This window comes from Pygocentrus nattereri, chromosome 1, assembly GCF_015220715.1.
Source record: "Pygocentrus nattereri isolate fPygNat1 chromosome 1, fPygNat1.pri, whole genome shotgun sequence".
Lineage (NCBI taxonomy): Eukaryota > Metazoa > Chordata > Actinopteri > Characiformes > Serrasalmidae > Pygocentrus > Pygocentrus nattereri.
The window spans coordinates 9,279,730-9,297,009 of NC_051211.1; the positions used below are offsets into that span (position 1 = coordinate 9,279,730).

The window sequence follows — 17,280 nt, forward strand, 5'->3', positions numbered from 1 at the left end:
TACAATAATCCTTGTTATTGTTTTAGAAAACTCTGCTATGTACTGAGCAACTTACTCCTCATTCTCATAGAGGTATTTTACGATGATCCAGGGCAACACAACGATGAGTGGCGCTCCTGTTTGAAAGAGAAAGAATGTGAGACAACACTGTTTCATATCACACAAGATGAAAATGAAAGCATGATATTTGACTAATAAAATTATCTACTGGTACAGGGAAAGTTAAATTAACTTCATAATATGCATAGCAATTTCATATGTAGTACTGTGCAAAAGTCAAAGAGAACCTTTAATTTCCAGTCAGAAGAGACATTAAGTACAAGTTATTCATTTTTCAGCCACAGGAAAAAAAGCAGAAAACAGATTTAACAGAAAATTACACAGAACTACATATACCTATAACTAGGTATAATATCAAATTTTTCCACTATTCAGTTTGTCCACACTTTGACTGTTACTAGAGCTTCCAGTATATACCAGTGAACTCAGTGTGATTTAGTAAGAGGACGTCTATGAGTGCAAGTATCTGTCAATAATGGAAATTGGACCAAAGCTCTTTAAGACATTTAAAGGTTGGAATTCCACAACTATTTAGAGGTCTTTTTAAACATTTTAATTGTACATGCTTATTTATACCACAAAAGAGAAAAACTGAAAAAAGGGAAATGTCAGAAACAATCTAAATTGAGTATTATAAGTCCTATTTTACTGTTATTGATTTACTCTAACCTGTGTAACCTCATTGGGGGGGAAGGAGCTGGAGCTTGTGCAGGAGGTTGAGAGGTACCAACTAGATATAGTTGGGTTCACCTCCACCCATAGTGTCAGCTCTGGAACCAAACTCCTGGATAGGGGTTGGTCCCTCTCCTACTCAGGGGTTGCACAGGATGAGAGGCGCAGGGCGGGTACTCACAAGTACCCTGCTGGTGACCATGCATTTGGAGTTTGTCCCGGTGGACAAGAGGGTCACCTCAATGCGAATTAAAATCACAGAGAGGAAAACTCTGACTGTTGTCAGTGCTTATGCACCAAACAACAGGTCAGAGTATTCGGCCTTCTTGGAGCGAGTAGGCGGCGTTCTGGAAAGGGTCCCGCCTACAGACTCCATAGTCTTACTGGGAGACTTCAATGCTCACGTTGGCAATGACTGGGAGACCTGGAGAAGCGTGATTGGGAAGAACGGCCTGCCCGATCTAAACCCGAATGGTGAATTGTTATTGGACTTCTGTGCCAGGCATGGATTGTCCATAACGAACACCAAGTTCAAACACAAGGATGTGTACATAGTACCAGAGCTCCTTGGGTCAAAGGTCAATGATCGACTTAATTGTCGTTTCATCTGACTTGGGACCATATATTTTGGGTGAAAAGAGGTGCTGAGCTGTCAACTGATCACCATCTGGTGGTGAGTTGGATCGGATGGCAGGGAAGACTGATGGTCAGACCCAGTAGGCCCAAGCGAATAGTGAGGGTGTGCTGGGAATGACTGTCGGAGGCCCCTGTTTGGAATGATTTCAACTCCCACCTCCGGGAGAGCTTTCTCATGTCCCAGGAGGGGGTAGGGGACATGGAGTCTGAATGGACCCTGTTCAAAACCTCCATTGTGGAAGCTGCCAGGTGTAGCTGTGGCCAAAAGCTTGTGGGTGCCTGTCGGGGCGGTAATCCCAAGAACCTCCTGGTGGACACTGGTGGTGAGGGAGGCCATCAAGCTGAAGAAAGAGGCCTTTAGGGACTGGTTGGCCCGAAGGACTCCCGATTCAGCAGATAGGTACCGACAGGCAAAAAAGGTGGCAGCCGCAATGGTGGCAGAAGCAAAATCCAGGGCATGGGAGGAGATTGGTAAGGCCATGGAAAAAGACTTTCGTTCGGCCACAAGGATGTTCTGGACAACTGTGCGGCGACTCAGGAGCAGTCAGGGTGGCTGCGCCCAAGCTGTATTCGGCAAGGGTGGAGAAACTCTGACTTCAAATGAGGATATTGTCGGTCAGTGGAAGGAGCACTTTGAGGAACTCCTTAATCCAGGAGATGTGCCTTCCTCACGGGAGTCAGGGCCAGAGGCTTCTGGTGTGTCAAGTTCGTTTTCCCTGGTGGAGGTCACTGAGGTAGTTGTTAAGCTCCTCGGTGGCAAGGCACCAGGGGTGGATGAGATTCATCCAGAGATGCTTAAGGCTCTGGATATTGTGGGGCTGTCATGGCTAACATGCCTCTGCAACATTGCATGGACCTCGGGAACAGTACCCTTGAACTGGCAGACCGGGGTGGTGGTCCCTATTTTTAAAAAGGGGGACCAGAGGGTGTGTGCCAACTATCGAGGTATCACACTGCTGAGCCTCCCTGGGAAAGTCTATGCCAAGGTGCTGGAAAGGAAACTCCAACTGATAGTTGAACCTCAGATTGAGGAGGATCACTGCGGATTCCGTCCCGGCCGTAGAACAATGGACCAGCTTTTCACCCTCTCACAGATTGTTGAGGGGGCATGGGAGTTTGCCAACCCAGTCTACATGTGTTTTGTGGACTTGGAGAAGGCTTATGACCATGTTTCCCAAGATATCTTGTGGGCGGTCCTCTGGGAGTATGGGGTGTCGGGGCTACTACTCTGGGCCATCCAATCTCTGTACTCCTGAAGTGAGAGCTGTGTTCGTATACTCAGCATTAAGTCAGAGTCTTTCAGTGTTAGCGTTGGACTCCGCCAGGGTTGTGCCCCATCTCCACTCCTGTTCGTGATATTCATGGATGGGGTGTCAGGGTGTAGCTGGGGTCATGAGGGTATTATGTGTGGAGGCTGGAGGGTGGCATCTCTTTTATTTGCAGATGATGTTGTTCTTTTAGCTGAATTACATGAATGCCTCCAGAGCTTGCTGGAGCGGTTTGCAGCTGAGTGTGAAGCGGTTGGTATGTCGGTCAGCAGCTTCAAGTCTGAGTCCATGCTCTTAGCCTGGAAAAGGATGGCATGCCCACTCCTTCAACTGCTACCGCAACCCTATCTGGACTGAGCGGTTAACCATGATGATGATGATGTTTTACTCTGTTCTAGATTGTAATTTGTAAATCATCTGCTGATTCGTTTCAGATATGTCTGAGTTGCTGAAATAGCAGGACAAAAGAGAATATACAGATGAAATGAATTCTGTCGTTCTAACCAAAAATGGATGAGGAGAAACTGATCAATGAGGTGGAGATATGTATGACCCGGATGAAAGAGGACACTTAACAGGGAAACTTGGAAATTTCAAGTAATACAAAGTGATGTTTTTTTTTTATTTGAAGTCAGCTACCAAAACTACATTTAAATGTGTTATACATAGCAAGTTCAAGTCTTGTTTCCTGTGTAGATATTCAAAAGCTTTGTGACGTGATGCAGCATTTATATTTATATACAGAAAAAAATAATAAATAGTGTAATAATAACAGTGTAAATGGACTTTCATGTTAATCAGTTTTTGTGTCATCATTGTTTTGTATTCAGCCTAAAGCCTACAAGTGCAGCACTCCAATGCCAATATCTTACAGTATAGCAGTCCCTATAATGTATTACAATTTACTTCTTTCCAGGAGACTTGATATTTTTCCACACCTCCAAAGTTCAGTTTGCATATTCTGCTTCTCACAATCCAAGTAAAACGAAACACATTCAGTGAGGGAGACGTCTGGACACCAGCAGATTTTTTTTTCATTTCCTTTTCTCAGTTAGAGACAAAGGTCTTCTGAAAAATAAACAATTTTTACTTAATTGATGTTTTGACTGGAAATTTAAAAAATTAAAGAGTGATCTCTGACTTTTTCACATGTGATGTTCCAGGTGAGAGAAGTGAAAGCTCTTCTATTCTATGCACAGATAAATGCTGAGTCCTCACCCCAGCCTATGCACAAGTAGATGCTGAAGTAGTTCCCCTCAGTCAGAACTGTCACTGCCAGCAGGTTGTGCAGGTAGATGCCTTCCACCAGCAGCCAGTAGCTGTTAGCAATGATACTGTACTGCATCATCACCATGGCTATCCTGCAGCCGACGGCAGTCTGCAAAACCTAACATGTTAAGGCATATCAAGCTGCTTTATACATAAAACTTTACTTACACATGACGTGACCCTTTTTGCCACTTTTTATTCAACTGCTGACACAATAGTATAGCAATATGAGTCTTCAGTAGATCAATAGTAGATAAACTCATTAACTCATGACCACACACTCTTAAAGAGTCAAAAAGGGTTCTTTGAAGAGATGTCATAAAGGAACAGTCTCTAAAGAACCTTTCAATGGACAGTAATAAAAAAGAACAATTTTTGTAAATGAAACTTTTGTATTACATAAAGGTAACATAAAAAAGCAAGGTTCCTAAAACTGAACATGCAAGGCGAGAACTAGGGCCTAATTTATGCTTGTTCAGATATACATAAAATAGAAATATCTTTTACAAACAAACTGATATATATAACAGAATGTGTAAAAGTGAAGTAAAAAGTAGCATGCTGTGTCACCTCATCCTATGACATGTATGTTCTTTCATTTTCAACTCCTGTTTGGGGAGCAGTGACAGAAATGCTACTGATGTTGTTTATAACTCACAATAATGCTCTGACTGTTGATCCCTTAATTTTTCATGCTTCCAGCCTATGAGTGGTTTTGATGGCCTTGAAGGAGTTTTTCTGTGCTGTTATCCTACTCTGAAATGCTTCGCAAAAGTCTCCTAGCTTTGGATACTAGTAAAACTGGAATTTTGATGGATCAATTTCAAAAATAGAATTTGTAGTAAGTCACATATTTTGTGACTATTTTTATTTGTTCAGTTTTTTGTGTATTTGTTAATGAGACTTTTCTTTGGATGAGCTAATGAAATAAGTGAGTAGGCATACACTGTTAGAAATAAAGGTACAAACAGTGTAAAAGTATTCTCAAAGGTACAACAGTGGTTTTAAGGTCCAATTTTGTACCTTAAACACATTTTCCTAGTGGCAAATGAAATATTTTACATTTTCATAACCAAATGTTTCAAAACAGAACAATAAAATAAAAAGCCTGTAGACATGACAGGGTGTATGGAGTCAATACAACTTATACTTAAACAAAATATAATTTCAATGGATTTTGGTACAATTATATTCCCTAACTAAAGGTACTGAGATGTACCCTTGAGGATACCACCCCAATGACAGGAGGGGTATGGCCCCAGTTTCATACCTTTATTTCCAACTGGGCCCAATTATACTGCCACCACTGGAATATGACACAAATTTCTTAACTACAGATTTATTAAGTACTTACACATTAGAGGGTGTTGTTTAGGTTTGGGAAACCCACATAAGAGGAGAGGAGAATGTTTGATTCTTAAGAGCCTCAATACATTAATTGTACAATCTAATATTATTGAAAATGCTCATGCTGATCCATGGATTTCCCCACATGACCATTGCCCACCCCTTTGACCTGCCCCATTCATCACTAGTCTGGGACCTAATCATTTATGAATTAAGCCCTGCTGAGAACCATTTAGGAAGCTTAATTTTTAAGAAAGAGGAGCCAAGTTCATTGACTGCTGACCTTCAACCACTACTACAATTCTAATAATACATCTAAACCTACAATTTGTCTTACACTGCAGAGATATGCCTGATTCTGCACAGCTTAGCACTCAAGCATCCAGTTTGACCAGTTTGTCAGATAACTGCCAAGCCTTTCACAGGTTTCAAGAGTTTCAAAACAGCACAGCACAAGTGAAGCTTCAAATTCTCCAGAACACTCTTAGACTGGCGCTCGAAAATATTATGCTAGAATATGCAGTAGAAAAACACTCACTTCGTTCTTGACAAGCCACTCCATCTCCATGTCATTGGTGATGCCAGGGTCAATGTTGAAACTTGGCCTCTCCAGCAAGGCGTCTTTGATGAGTATAGATGAGGCTCGCAGGATGAAGGATGCAAACAGGTTCATGTGAATGTTGTTCCTCATGCAGTGCAGCTTCCTACAGGTATCAAAGCAACAACAATCCAGTGCTAGTGAACACTTGTGACTTAGAGACAACCATCAGCTAACAAAACAATGCAGGAGGGAAGAAGCTTGAGGAAGAATCTAAAATAAAACTGATGGTGAAACTAAAAAACAACAAAGTCATTAAAAACCAAGTTCATGATGAAAAATCCTTGAAGAGGCAACTGTTAGAACAGGTGTAATATGTTCTCTCTTTTTGTTTTTGTAAGCAGTCTGTCTTCCGCATCCTGTGCAAGTTGTAGTCTGTCTTTGTTATTTTAAGCTCCCAGTTAATAGTGTGTAACAATAGTCAGTGCAAGAGAAAATAAAAGCCTAAGTCAGCTTCCTAGGGTTCTGCTTTAAAGGGCAAGATCTAATTTTAGCAATGTTTCTAAGGTATTATTATAAGGTAAGATTATTTTATCTTACATTACTTTGGTGAAATTATTAAAATGACTTAAGGCTTCATTTGTGGAGCCAAACTTCCTTGTACACATAATACTTTTTTTTAATACTCTTTTTCTGTGGTTAAACCCATAAAGCTGTATATCATTTCATATAACCCTCCCCTGATAATGCTTAACCACCTAAAAGCCCATGCTTATTACATACTAAGGCCTATTACTCAGTAACTACAGAACCTTCCACTGAATAACTAAGGAAGTTGACACATGTTCGCTGATTATATAGCATTGGCTGTAAATAAAAGAGAACCAAGAGCAAATCCTTGGGGTACACCACATAGAAAGTCATGCCTAAGAAAAGTATTGTTACCAAGACTAAACATTTGTTATCTTTCAGTTAAAAGTCATAAATCAATTGAAAGTAGTACTAGATAATATTTTGTCAAGTTCATTTAGTGCTATATTACTTTCTATGATGTCAAATGCAACATCTAATAAAACAAAGACCGAAATGTTACTCTCATCATTATTTAGTCTCAATTTACCTTCACTAACTTCTGTGAGCCCTTTTGGTCAAATGGATCTAGGTTATGTTTCTTGTGTAGCAGTCTAACTACAGTGGTTTAATTTGGCACAATGCCAGCTTCTGACAAGTATTTGCAGCAGCCAAATAGACCATCAACTACCAAACTATCATACATAGCTCAACCTTGTTTACTTTACTAAAAGCATGTAAAGTATTTATCAGTTTTACTACACTGTTAGAAATAATGATACTGTGAATGTACATTTCTCATTAGTCAAGGTACAAACAATATAAATATTTCCTCAAAGGTACAACAGTGGTTTTAGGGCAAATTGTGTACCTTAAAAAGTTTATTTTTTTCCATTCAAAATACTTGTACCTTTTCATAACCTAATATTTTAAAAAGAACAATGAAATAAAAAGCCTGGACACGAGACAGAGTGTATGGAGTCAATACACACCATTATTATGGTACAATTATGTTCCCTGACTAAAGATACTGAGCTGTACCCATGAGGGTACCACCCTAGTGACACGAGGGGTACTGACCCAGTGACAGTTTCATTATTTTTTCTGAGAGTGTATGGGGCTGTTTCAGAAGTCATGTTTATATGGCTCAAGGTCCACTACCAGTAGTCAGACTGAGTGTCACAGTGTAACTATTACCTGAAAGCCACCAAGATGCCCAGTGCCAGCACCAGTGCTCCAAGGGAGAGAGAGTAACCCACAGTGTACATGGCCCTGAACTTACTGAGGATCCTTCCATAGTGCTGCTGTAGACATACAAGTATGAAAGAACATTTTACAACATCTTTTCTCTAGAACATCCTTCAGAGCTTTGTCTGTGTTTTGCTTAAGGGTGGGGAATATGGCAAAAATATAATATCACAATACCTAAAGAACTTTTTACGATATACAAAATGCTATGATATTTAGTTTCTCTGACAACTAGTAAGTTGGAACAGACAAGAAATAACCATTAGTGCCATGCTTAAAAAATACTGTCAAAAACCATGAATACAATGATTTGTATTCAGCATTTTACATACTGCACCACTCTAAATCTAATTAAACAGAACTAATTATGCCCTTTTTGTTCTGAAACACGCAGTCATTGTTCGTTAAGTACTGGCGACATTCCCAATTTGCTCAGAATAGCATATTGCAACATTTCGTGATGGAATTTATCACTATAACCATAAATATCATCATATCGCCCAGCTCTAGTTTTACTATATCATCTGTACAAACCAATCAAAAAATTCTCAGACATACCATATCCCTCTGGTCTGGGTCATTTGGTTCACACTCACTAGTGTTCTTCTTCTTGACCCACTGACCATCTGCATCACACTCCAGGTATACCAAGCCATGCTGAACTGTAATAAACATGGACACACACGATTTTATGGCTACACTCTGTAGGGATTCTCCATTATGTTTCAGAAAATGCTATCTATGAAAATGAACAACAGTTCATTAGTTGAGCTGCATAAACATTCAGAATACTCCAAAGCAGCATTTCCCAATTCCACTCTACTAAATATTTTCCATTGTAGCATGCTAAACCTTCCAGAGATGTGACTTTTCACACACAGCACTGAACTGCAGCCACAGTAGTTTATGCCCATTGTTGTTTTGGGAAATTAAAGTATTTTATTAGCTGGTCATGTCTGGCAGCATGCAAATTCTGACATTTTCTCCAAAGACCTGCAGCAATATGCTCTCTCAAAAGTATGCTACACAGTGTACTTGGCCTTGGACTTGCTAATGATCCTATCATAGAATTGCTCAAATTCTCAGGACACTCTGCAGTCTTACAGTCTAAAATTAGTAAATTTTTAACATGAAATGCTTTTATGCTAATATATTGAGTATATTTAGCTTCAGCACTTCACACTTGGTATCAAGAGCAGGTTTTGCCTAAATTTTGATTCATGGGGATGCATGATCATAATCAGAACCGATTTATTTGTATTCTGCGTTTAAATTTTAAGACATAAATGATGAGTCAGTTAAGTGCACTAATGCTATATTTAAAAGCTGCTGCTATACCGATATCAAGATGTTGTACTATATAAATGCATGACATTGTGCAAAATAGGCAGTTGCCTCCAATGTAGCATTTATTTAATTTTTGTTATTTTAGTGGATAACTGATTTTTCATTCATGAAGTTAAAATGCCAGTCTAACCCGTAAAAGACCTAGGTTATGTTACATTCTGCTAATAGAAAGCGCTATATATCTTCTGCTAATAGAAAGTGCTATATATGTGCTATTGTGTTTCACACAGTGTGAAATGTGGGGATTAAAAAAGGGTTGTCCATAGATCAATTAACCTGTAAGGAATTGGCCACAAAAAAATCATCTCTTGTGCACCTCTAATGATTTGACAGTTTTTCAAACAATTATTAAAAGCACACATTAAAACTCTTTTGGCCTGAAGGTTTTGACATGTGCCTTTAATAAAAAAGCATCAATTACATTAATACATGTATTTGAAACACATTAATATGAATCTGATATCAACTGAAAGTGTCAAACTCCCCAAAACAGACCAGACTCATTACAGTTTAGGAAGAATAATTTGTAATCACATTTTTGAGTAACTACCCAAACACTGTTCATCACTTTTTATAAGTTGTTGAATTATTGAACATTTATATTTACAGTTAGATGTACCCAACCATTTAATAAACAGTGTACCAAGCCACTTACCCCAACACACACACTCACACACACACACACACTCACACACACACACACATACACACACACACACACACACACACACACACACACACAAACATTCATCTTCTCTTACATCTCTCATTATGTGGTGTGGATTTTCACCTGTTCTATGCCAGGGCAGGTACCAGGGGCACGGCACACTCACAGTGGTGTTGGGCAACCCGTCTGGCCAGCAAGCGTATTTATCAAAAGTCCTATTACACACAAGACCTGGACAACAGAGCCATTCACTGATCAGAGGAGACACCAGAAAATATTTCAACATCAAAAATCCCCCATTAAACTTCCCTGTCCTCTGTTGCTCCACTGAACCAGAGTGAAGCAGCTATATCACTATTTTCTCTCTACATGAAGCGTATACAGGGGCAGACAACTGACTTGCCCATTGGGGCAAGTGCTCCGGGGGCCTCTGATTGACAGGAGTATGGGTCTTGGAGTCCTTAGACCACAAGTATGGCTCAAATACAAATGGGAAAATACATTGCAGATATACAGATCAGATGAACAAATAAACAATGAATATGTACAAATGAAATAAATAAAATAATATTAAATAAATAAATAGGAATTTTATCACACATTCCACCACCTCCAGCAAAGACTCTCGTACCCAGGTCCAGAATCAGTTTTCTATTTTGTCTTTATATACTAATAAACATGACTGTATCCTTTAGCCCTACATTTACGTTATTTGTTTTGCTATACTATTAAAATGTCATGAAATAATTATATTTAATTACACAGAAAGATCTGCAATAAATATTGTTTATATATATATATATATATATATATATATATACACACACACACACACACACACACACACACACACACACACACACACACACATATATATATATATATATATATATATATATATAAAATGTATATATACACATAATATACATTCTGTCTTTTCTCTGTTTTTAAAGAAGTGACAAAAAGTAAAAGTTTTTTTTTTCTTTCTGCAAAACAAGACTGTACACAGGAAGATCCTAAAATTTAATTCAGAATAAAATATCTCCTCTTTTACTTACAAACTGGAATTTAAAATATTTGCTTATACTGGATTGGGTCACTGGTTGGACTTAAATAAGCTTAAAAGGATTGCTTAAATAACAGCGTAGCATCAGTTATAACATTATTAGATCATAGATAAACAAAATAAAAATGGCAATTAAATACATTACAATAATCATCTGTCCAAAATTAAGTTAAATTACACATTTGAACAACATTCAGATTTGTTTTGGGCAGGTTTGGCCATCATTCTTTCCAAGTTTGTTGGGCTCAGGCCGGGTTCATATTTCATGTTGAGGTTCTCACAGCCTGCCTATTACTTTTGACAGATTTTACACTGTATTTTCTGCTATAGTTTTTCTTTATTTATTCTTCGTCTCAATATTCATTTCCTTAAAACATTTTTTTAATCTGGAATTTGGAATCTAGCATGAATTTAGACCCAAAGGACCCTCACTTGTGAGAAAATCAATGTGTGACGAATAAAAGTGTATTATAGAAAGTTTAGCCAAACTACAAACCTTTGATATATTGATCAATAGTAGAATTTAAACTTAATCTGAACAGTTGCCTGTTATTATATATGTTTTATTTCATATAATTTTGTTTATCCATTATGTAATAATGTTAGAACTGTTATAAGTGCTATGCTGTAATATTATTTATCCTTTAAAGGTAATTTAAGTTAAATGTGGCTAGTTCAGGGCAAGTTCAGGGCAGTTTTGGGAAGAATTTTGCTGTACCCACGTCAGTTTGGGATTCAAAGCTTAACATGGTTTGGGCAGAATTGGACAGAATTCTGTAGTACTCTGGTCGGGTCAGACTGTGACCAAAAGACATTGCTTGTTATAATGAGCTACAAGTGAAAAATAATTCATAACAGTTCACTCCATGTTTTTGTTAGCGCCAGCAACAACCTTGACTTTGAAGGTTTAAAGAAGACCCTCTAAGAGTTCAGGTCTTCTGTCTTGATAGAATCAGTAATCAGTGGGTGCTTTTGTCATAGCCATAAAGGCTGTGGGGTGAAATGTAGCTGCATGCAGTTGCTGACCAGTCCTTTATACAAACAGCAATGAGACTTTGATCTGAACATTGCTCACACTGCAGCTATGCACAGCTCAGTGCCTCTGCTAACCTGTGACTGGTGGGTCCCTGCTGTTGTTTTGGAGGCATTCATCTTTGTACATCATCCATCTTGCCATTAAAGTTTTCACGGACAAAGCAGAGGACGCCTGCAAGAAAAGCAACGATGACAACAGAATGATGAATACAAAATTGATTTAAGTCCTCAATAAACTTACACTTATCTTTAGTCCTAAGTTCAAGAAATCATTTTTCACAGATTCATAATATAGCAAATCCTATCGCAGGAATTATATCTTATCTCAAGTCAGGAAATCTTAAGCTATTCAATTAAGACTGAGAATGAATTGTTATGTCTGTTACCAAGCAACCAAAGATGCATGCAGCTAAGACATAAACACCTAATCGAAATAATGTAAACAAAACCAAATGTGATAAGCTGGAAGTTCTAGTAACCTCTGTTGACAAAGCTATGAACACCGTGGCTACCCCACCCCATGTGTAAATTCCCCTTATTGTGAATGCAGTTAGACTCTGCGAAGTATCAAAAAGGCTCGCTTGCAAAAACATTTTTTATTGTTACACTACCTTCAGTGTTGCTAATCTCCAGATTGTGGACATTCTCCAAAGTGGTCCATGAATTAGGAGAAATGTATTGTTTTGGTTATGGATCACAACTGCTGCACTAACACCATAGAAAAGGCTTTGTTTGAACTGTTACTCTGCTTCAGTTGATCTGCAGGGGCCTCACTGATTACACAGCCTCTAAACACTAAAGCTACTGCTTGCGCTCTTCTGCAAGACTCACACCACTGAGGCAGGTATGGGGGACATACTACTGTGTACTGTGCTACTAATCTAGAAGCACTGACGTTAGTAGGGAATTCCACTGCAGTCATTCAGACTGTTTTATGTGAAATGGTTTACTGTAGCCAAACATATAAACTCAACGGTGGTGAAAGGAAGTAGAAGTTGTGAAGTCTATGATGTATGTGATGTCTATGATGTATGTGTGTGTGTCATTTTATTTACTACTCAAAACCACCAGGAAACCTACATCATGTATTGAAAGTTTCTATGTGTAATGCCTAAAACAATGCCTCAGACATTTGGCAGTGAATTCATAATCACTTCATGTAAAAGCTTTATATGCGGGAGCTTTTACAGGCATTAATCTTTAGACATCTGGTTCCTATCACCACCACTATGAACAATACTTACTTTGTGAGCTTATCTAGAATTAAATATTTCACATCAAACCACTTTTATGTGACTTTGTTTACATCTCCACCATTTATTTATGGAGAACTTTTGTTGAGAGAGAGAGAGAGAGAGCGAGAGAGAGAGACATTACAAAGAGTGAGAGAGAGCCACATAGCTAGAGACAGAGTAAGAGACAGTGTGAGAGAGAGACACAAAGAGAGAGAAAGTTAGATAGAGAGAGAGGCTGACCTGGATGCAGGAGGAGAGTATAAGCAGGCTAAGCAGGATGAACAGCTGGGACATCCCTCAGTTGTGCAGCTGCTGCTGGCGCTGGGACAGGGGGGCTGAGGGGGGAGGTGGAGCTCACCTCATAGGACACCTTTACCTGGGAGCACCACACTGCCTGCACTGGACACACCATCACACACAAATGTGCACACAAAATTACTAAAGATATATTAATGCTCAAGGCCTAATGATTTCTACAAACTAAAAACACTCCACTTATTTCATAGAATATTCATAGTTATGGTTTGTCACAGTTATGCAGTAATAGTTTTACCTCACTGTTCAGTTTTGATTGGAAACAAAAGGGTTGGAAACTCCTGGTTATGATTCCAGAAGTTTAATTTAAGGCCTGAAGTATCAGATTATGCAGAAACATTATTAGAAAGGGACTAGTCACATTTTCTAATGAACAAAAGGCCTCTGGAAAGCCCAAAAACCCACTGAAAATGGACACCAGTGGTAGCAAAGCCCTTAACAACAGCTCTTTACGGAAAGTCAGTGTAAAACTGCCGTCTTCAACATATGTTGACATCTGCTACAAGCTTCAAATTAAACATTTGGAATGTCTTTTACAAACTTCATATATAGATATTGAAATTAGAACTACCAACAAATATGTTAACTACAAAAGGCTTGGTGTTAACATGGCAACATCCCACAATTACAGTAGTGTTATTTTTAATTTTTTGACCAAGTTCAGGCATGTTTGGTCTTTACTCAAGGCCTAGCAGTTCGCAACTGTGAAATATCATTGTCATTATTAGTAAAGTTATTTTAGTACTAGTGCTACAAATTAGCATAACTAATCCATTCCTATTATTATTTTATTATTAGGATTATATAATTAGCATTACCACAACATTATTTTACTCATTGACTAGGTGTAGGAGCATCCAGAATGGGGAAATATAGCAAACATTGTGGCCACACTGATACAACCACACAAAGTGTATCACACTGACTCTCAACAATTGCTCTCTGGTGTCGCCTCCCAGCCTGAATAAGACCCACACAAAACAACCAGTTCATTACTGCTTATTCACATGTCCAGCAGTGCCAATGCATGGGTCTAAATAAGGGTTTACAGGTCACAGTTTGCTGACGGTGCCTGTCTGTTTATAAGAGTCAAGGGATTATGCTGGAGGCAGGGGAAGGAAGAGGACACACTTTGTCCCTGAGTGCACTGACTCCAGGCTAATTAGTGGAGAAATACCCGGAGAGAGATCAAGAGGCATAGCACTGCAGTACCAGCAAAAGAATCCTGTTTATACCAGCACAGAAAGGGATGGTGTTCAAAGACAAGTGAAAAAATGTGTTTCAGTGTGTGTTCGTTCGTTTTCAGATATTTTCGTACTGTGTAAATATCAGAGACCACTTTTTAGTTTTTTAAATTCCAGTTAAAATGGTTATTTATACAAGTTGTTCATTTTTCAGTATCCAGACAAAAAAGTAGAAAACATGGCTGCAGGAAAAAAAACACATTTTCTTGTTTTAATGACAGATGAACGTAGTATGTAAACGTAGTTGAAGATTTAAAACAAATCATTCACTCGGTGTCCATGAGGTCCACATATGGAAACTAAGCAGCAAAAACAGTTAATTATTTGATTGATTTATTGTTTCTGTGATGTCATGAAAACTCAAAATGTTTTGCCACATTAAAAGGATCGTTTCAGTCTAAACTATTTCTGAATGAGGCACAAAACAGGCAGCTCATCAGAACAGAGATTATTTACATACAACACACAGAAGCAAATACAGCTTGTTTAACCCTTGTGTGGTGTTCAGATCTGTGGGACCCATTTTCAATGTTTACCAAAAGTAAAAATGATGCAATTTATTATTATTTCAACCCCCTTTGACCTTTGCTTATTTTCTTCGAAGAACATAAAATAACACATTTTCAATTCTTCACACTGTTCACCCCCACACATGTATATCACACGTGGTGTTGGGCTGAACTCAAGGAGAATAAAAGTACGGAGGTGCTGCGTCCTCCTCCTACATGGCCTGCTGTTAGTGTGTGTAATCAATAATGAGATGAGTGCACCAGAATACTGAGTAACACAACATCAACGCCACACAAGGGTTAATTCTATGTGGTCACATAAACATGAATTATCACTCTTTTTCGTACCTAAACCCACATAAATGCCAGAAATGGACCGCAAGGACAAAAATGATATACAAGAAGAATACAGGATATGGGCACTTCAAATAATCTTCTAATATTCTTACAGCAATTTTAAAATGAAATGTATTAGATATGCTGACTAGATTAAAGATGATTTCACTTGCCAAGACATTATTTTTTACATTGTAGATGAGTGCAACACATAGGAGCTCATTTATTTAAAAATGTGCATCTGACGGATGTTTTTGTAAAACCCTTGAATCACTAAACCCTACCTTGATCGCGTTCTGTGACTAAACTGTAACTAAAATGCTCCAAAATATCCCTGCCAATTTCATTGAAAACCTGAAGGAAGCTTCCTGAAAAGGACAGAAGCCATAATAGTGAAGGTAGACAGTGAACAGTTTAAATACTGAAAAATGCGATATTTTATTTATCTGTTACGCTTTTTCCTGAAGCTGACAAACTAATAATAACTTATATTCTGTAACTTAATTTACTGGCCATTTTGACTTGTCTCTGATTTTTGCACAGTACTGTATTATGTATACATATGGACACTTAAAATATGCATAAGGGACAATATTATTACATATAGTTGCTAACATATATTCAATCACACAGGACAATTCATCACAAATAGGTACTGCCATGTTGTATTCAGTTGCCATGTGAGCTGATGGTCACTCACCTGCACATTGATCCACAAGCCCTATATCCTGCTTCCTGTGAAGTCGGAGAACGGAACGAAATCTGAAACGTTTCTGCAAAAAACACCTTTACCATGGAAACATTTTTGGCTAAAACGTTTCAAATTCCATTCTGTTCCAGTCTCTGGGCAGGGCGGGGCAATTGGAGTAGCTGAATTATGTTGTTGTTTAGTACAGTGATTAAAGACACATAAAACAAGACTTTGAGTTGTTGACGAGGCTATAAATGAAGTTAATCTTGACAGCTTTTCTACAATATGTGGTGGTCATACTCATTAAAGTCTCAGTTCTGTGAATGTACTGACATTAACAGCGGTGCGCTTAGACCACAATCAGAAGTTAAAAAGTCTGTGACAAAACTGCCCTTTCATTAATGACCACATAACATTATCATGTGTGCTCTCTAGGTCTGTAGAACTATGTTCATGAAAGACTCCTCTGGAGTTTTTTTTCTCTAATGTACCTGTTATAGTTCCTAAGGTTAGTTAAAAGGGCAGTAAGGAGGTTTGGCCTTCATGTCCTTCACTTTTACTCCTGTTGGATGGACTTTTGGTTTCATGAATTGTGAAACCTTGCATCATAAAATCCCTACCCTTTTTGTGTGTGGTAGGGCTGAAGTGGAGCATGCTGGCTATAGATGACCACTATTTTCTGCACAGTACAATATGAAATATTGTAGCTTCGGCACAGAAGACACAGGCAACATTGTTTTTTCAGGCAAATGCTCTTTTATTTTATAGAGGCAGCAAAATTCCCAGCCCAACATTATCCCTACACAAAGCACTGTGAGGGGGCAATGTGGGAGGACACTGTACATGAGGGTCGATAAACTCACACTGAAAGCCCGCTCTCCTTGGACACAATTCCAAAAACAACAACTATATTACTAATAGCAATGACAACAATAATAAGTGTGCTTTTTTAACCAGGAGTGTGGAGCATGCCGAGTGCCACTTTGCATGGCCACAACCCCTAAGCTTCCCACACAGTGTCACATTATAATTACATTTGAATCATAGAACAAAAGGAAGAAATTTCTGTCCATACACACACAGCCCGGACAAAATGTTCTAGTGGTACATGTCCATTGAGTATAGTACAAATATCTTTTTCTGCTTCCTTCACCAGAGGCTTATCACTATATATATATATGCAAAGAGGATGTGCTTAGATAGTTCCTTCTGGATGAATGCTTTTGA

The 17,280-nt window shown here is 38.5% G+C and overlaps 1 protein-coding gene across 4 annotated transcripts in view; it reads right to left on the minus strand.

Moving 5' to 3' along the window:
- Positions 1 to 17,280, minus strand: part of gcgra (glucagon receptor a) — a 101,561-nt gene that overhangs the window by 19,700 nt on the left and 64,581 nt on the right. For 2 of the 4 annotated variants that reach the window (XM_017701616.2, XM_037541418.1), the window contains exons 2-9: positions 13,199 to 13,357; positions 11,799 to 11,895; positions 9,746 to 9,853; positions 8,167 to 8,270; positions 7,558 to 7,664; positions 5,791 to 5,956; positions 3,855 to 4,023; positions 56 to 116 (exon numbers count right to left, since the gene is read on the minus strand). In XM_017701616.2, the coding sequence (XP_017557105.1) occupies positions 56 to 116; positions 3,855 to 4,023; positions 5,791 to 5,956; positions 7,558 to 7,664; positions 8,167 to 8,270; positions 9,746 to 9,853; positions 11,799 to 11,895; positions 13,199 to 13,252 (866 nt within the window). In that variant the 5' untranslated portion in view covers positions 13,253 to 13,357. Of the gene's footprint in view, positions 1 to 55; positions 117 to 3,854; positions 4,024 to 5,790; positions 5,957 to 7,557; positions 7,665 to 8,166; positions 8,271 to 9,745; positions 9,854 to 11,798; positions 11,896 to 13,198; positions 13,358 to 16,062; positions 16,110 to 17,280 lie in introns of those variants that run through there. The other 2 variants (XM_017701617.2, XM_017701618.2) reach the window with 2 other exon arrangements.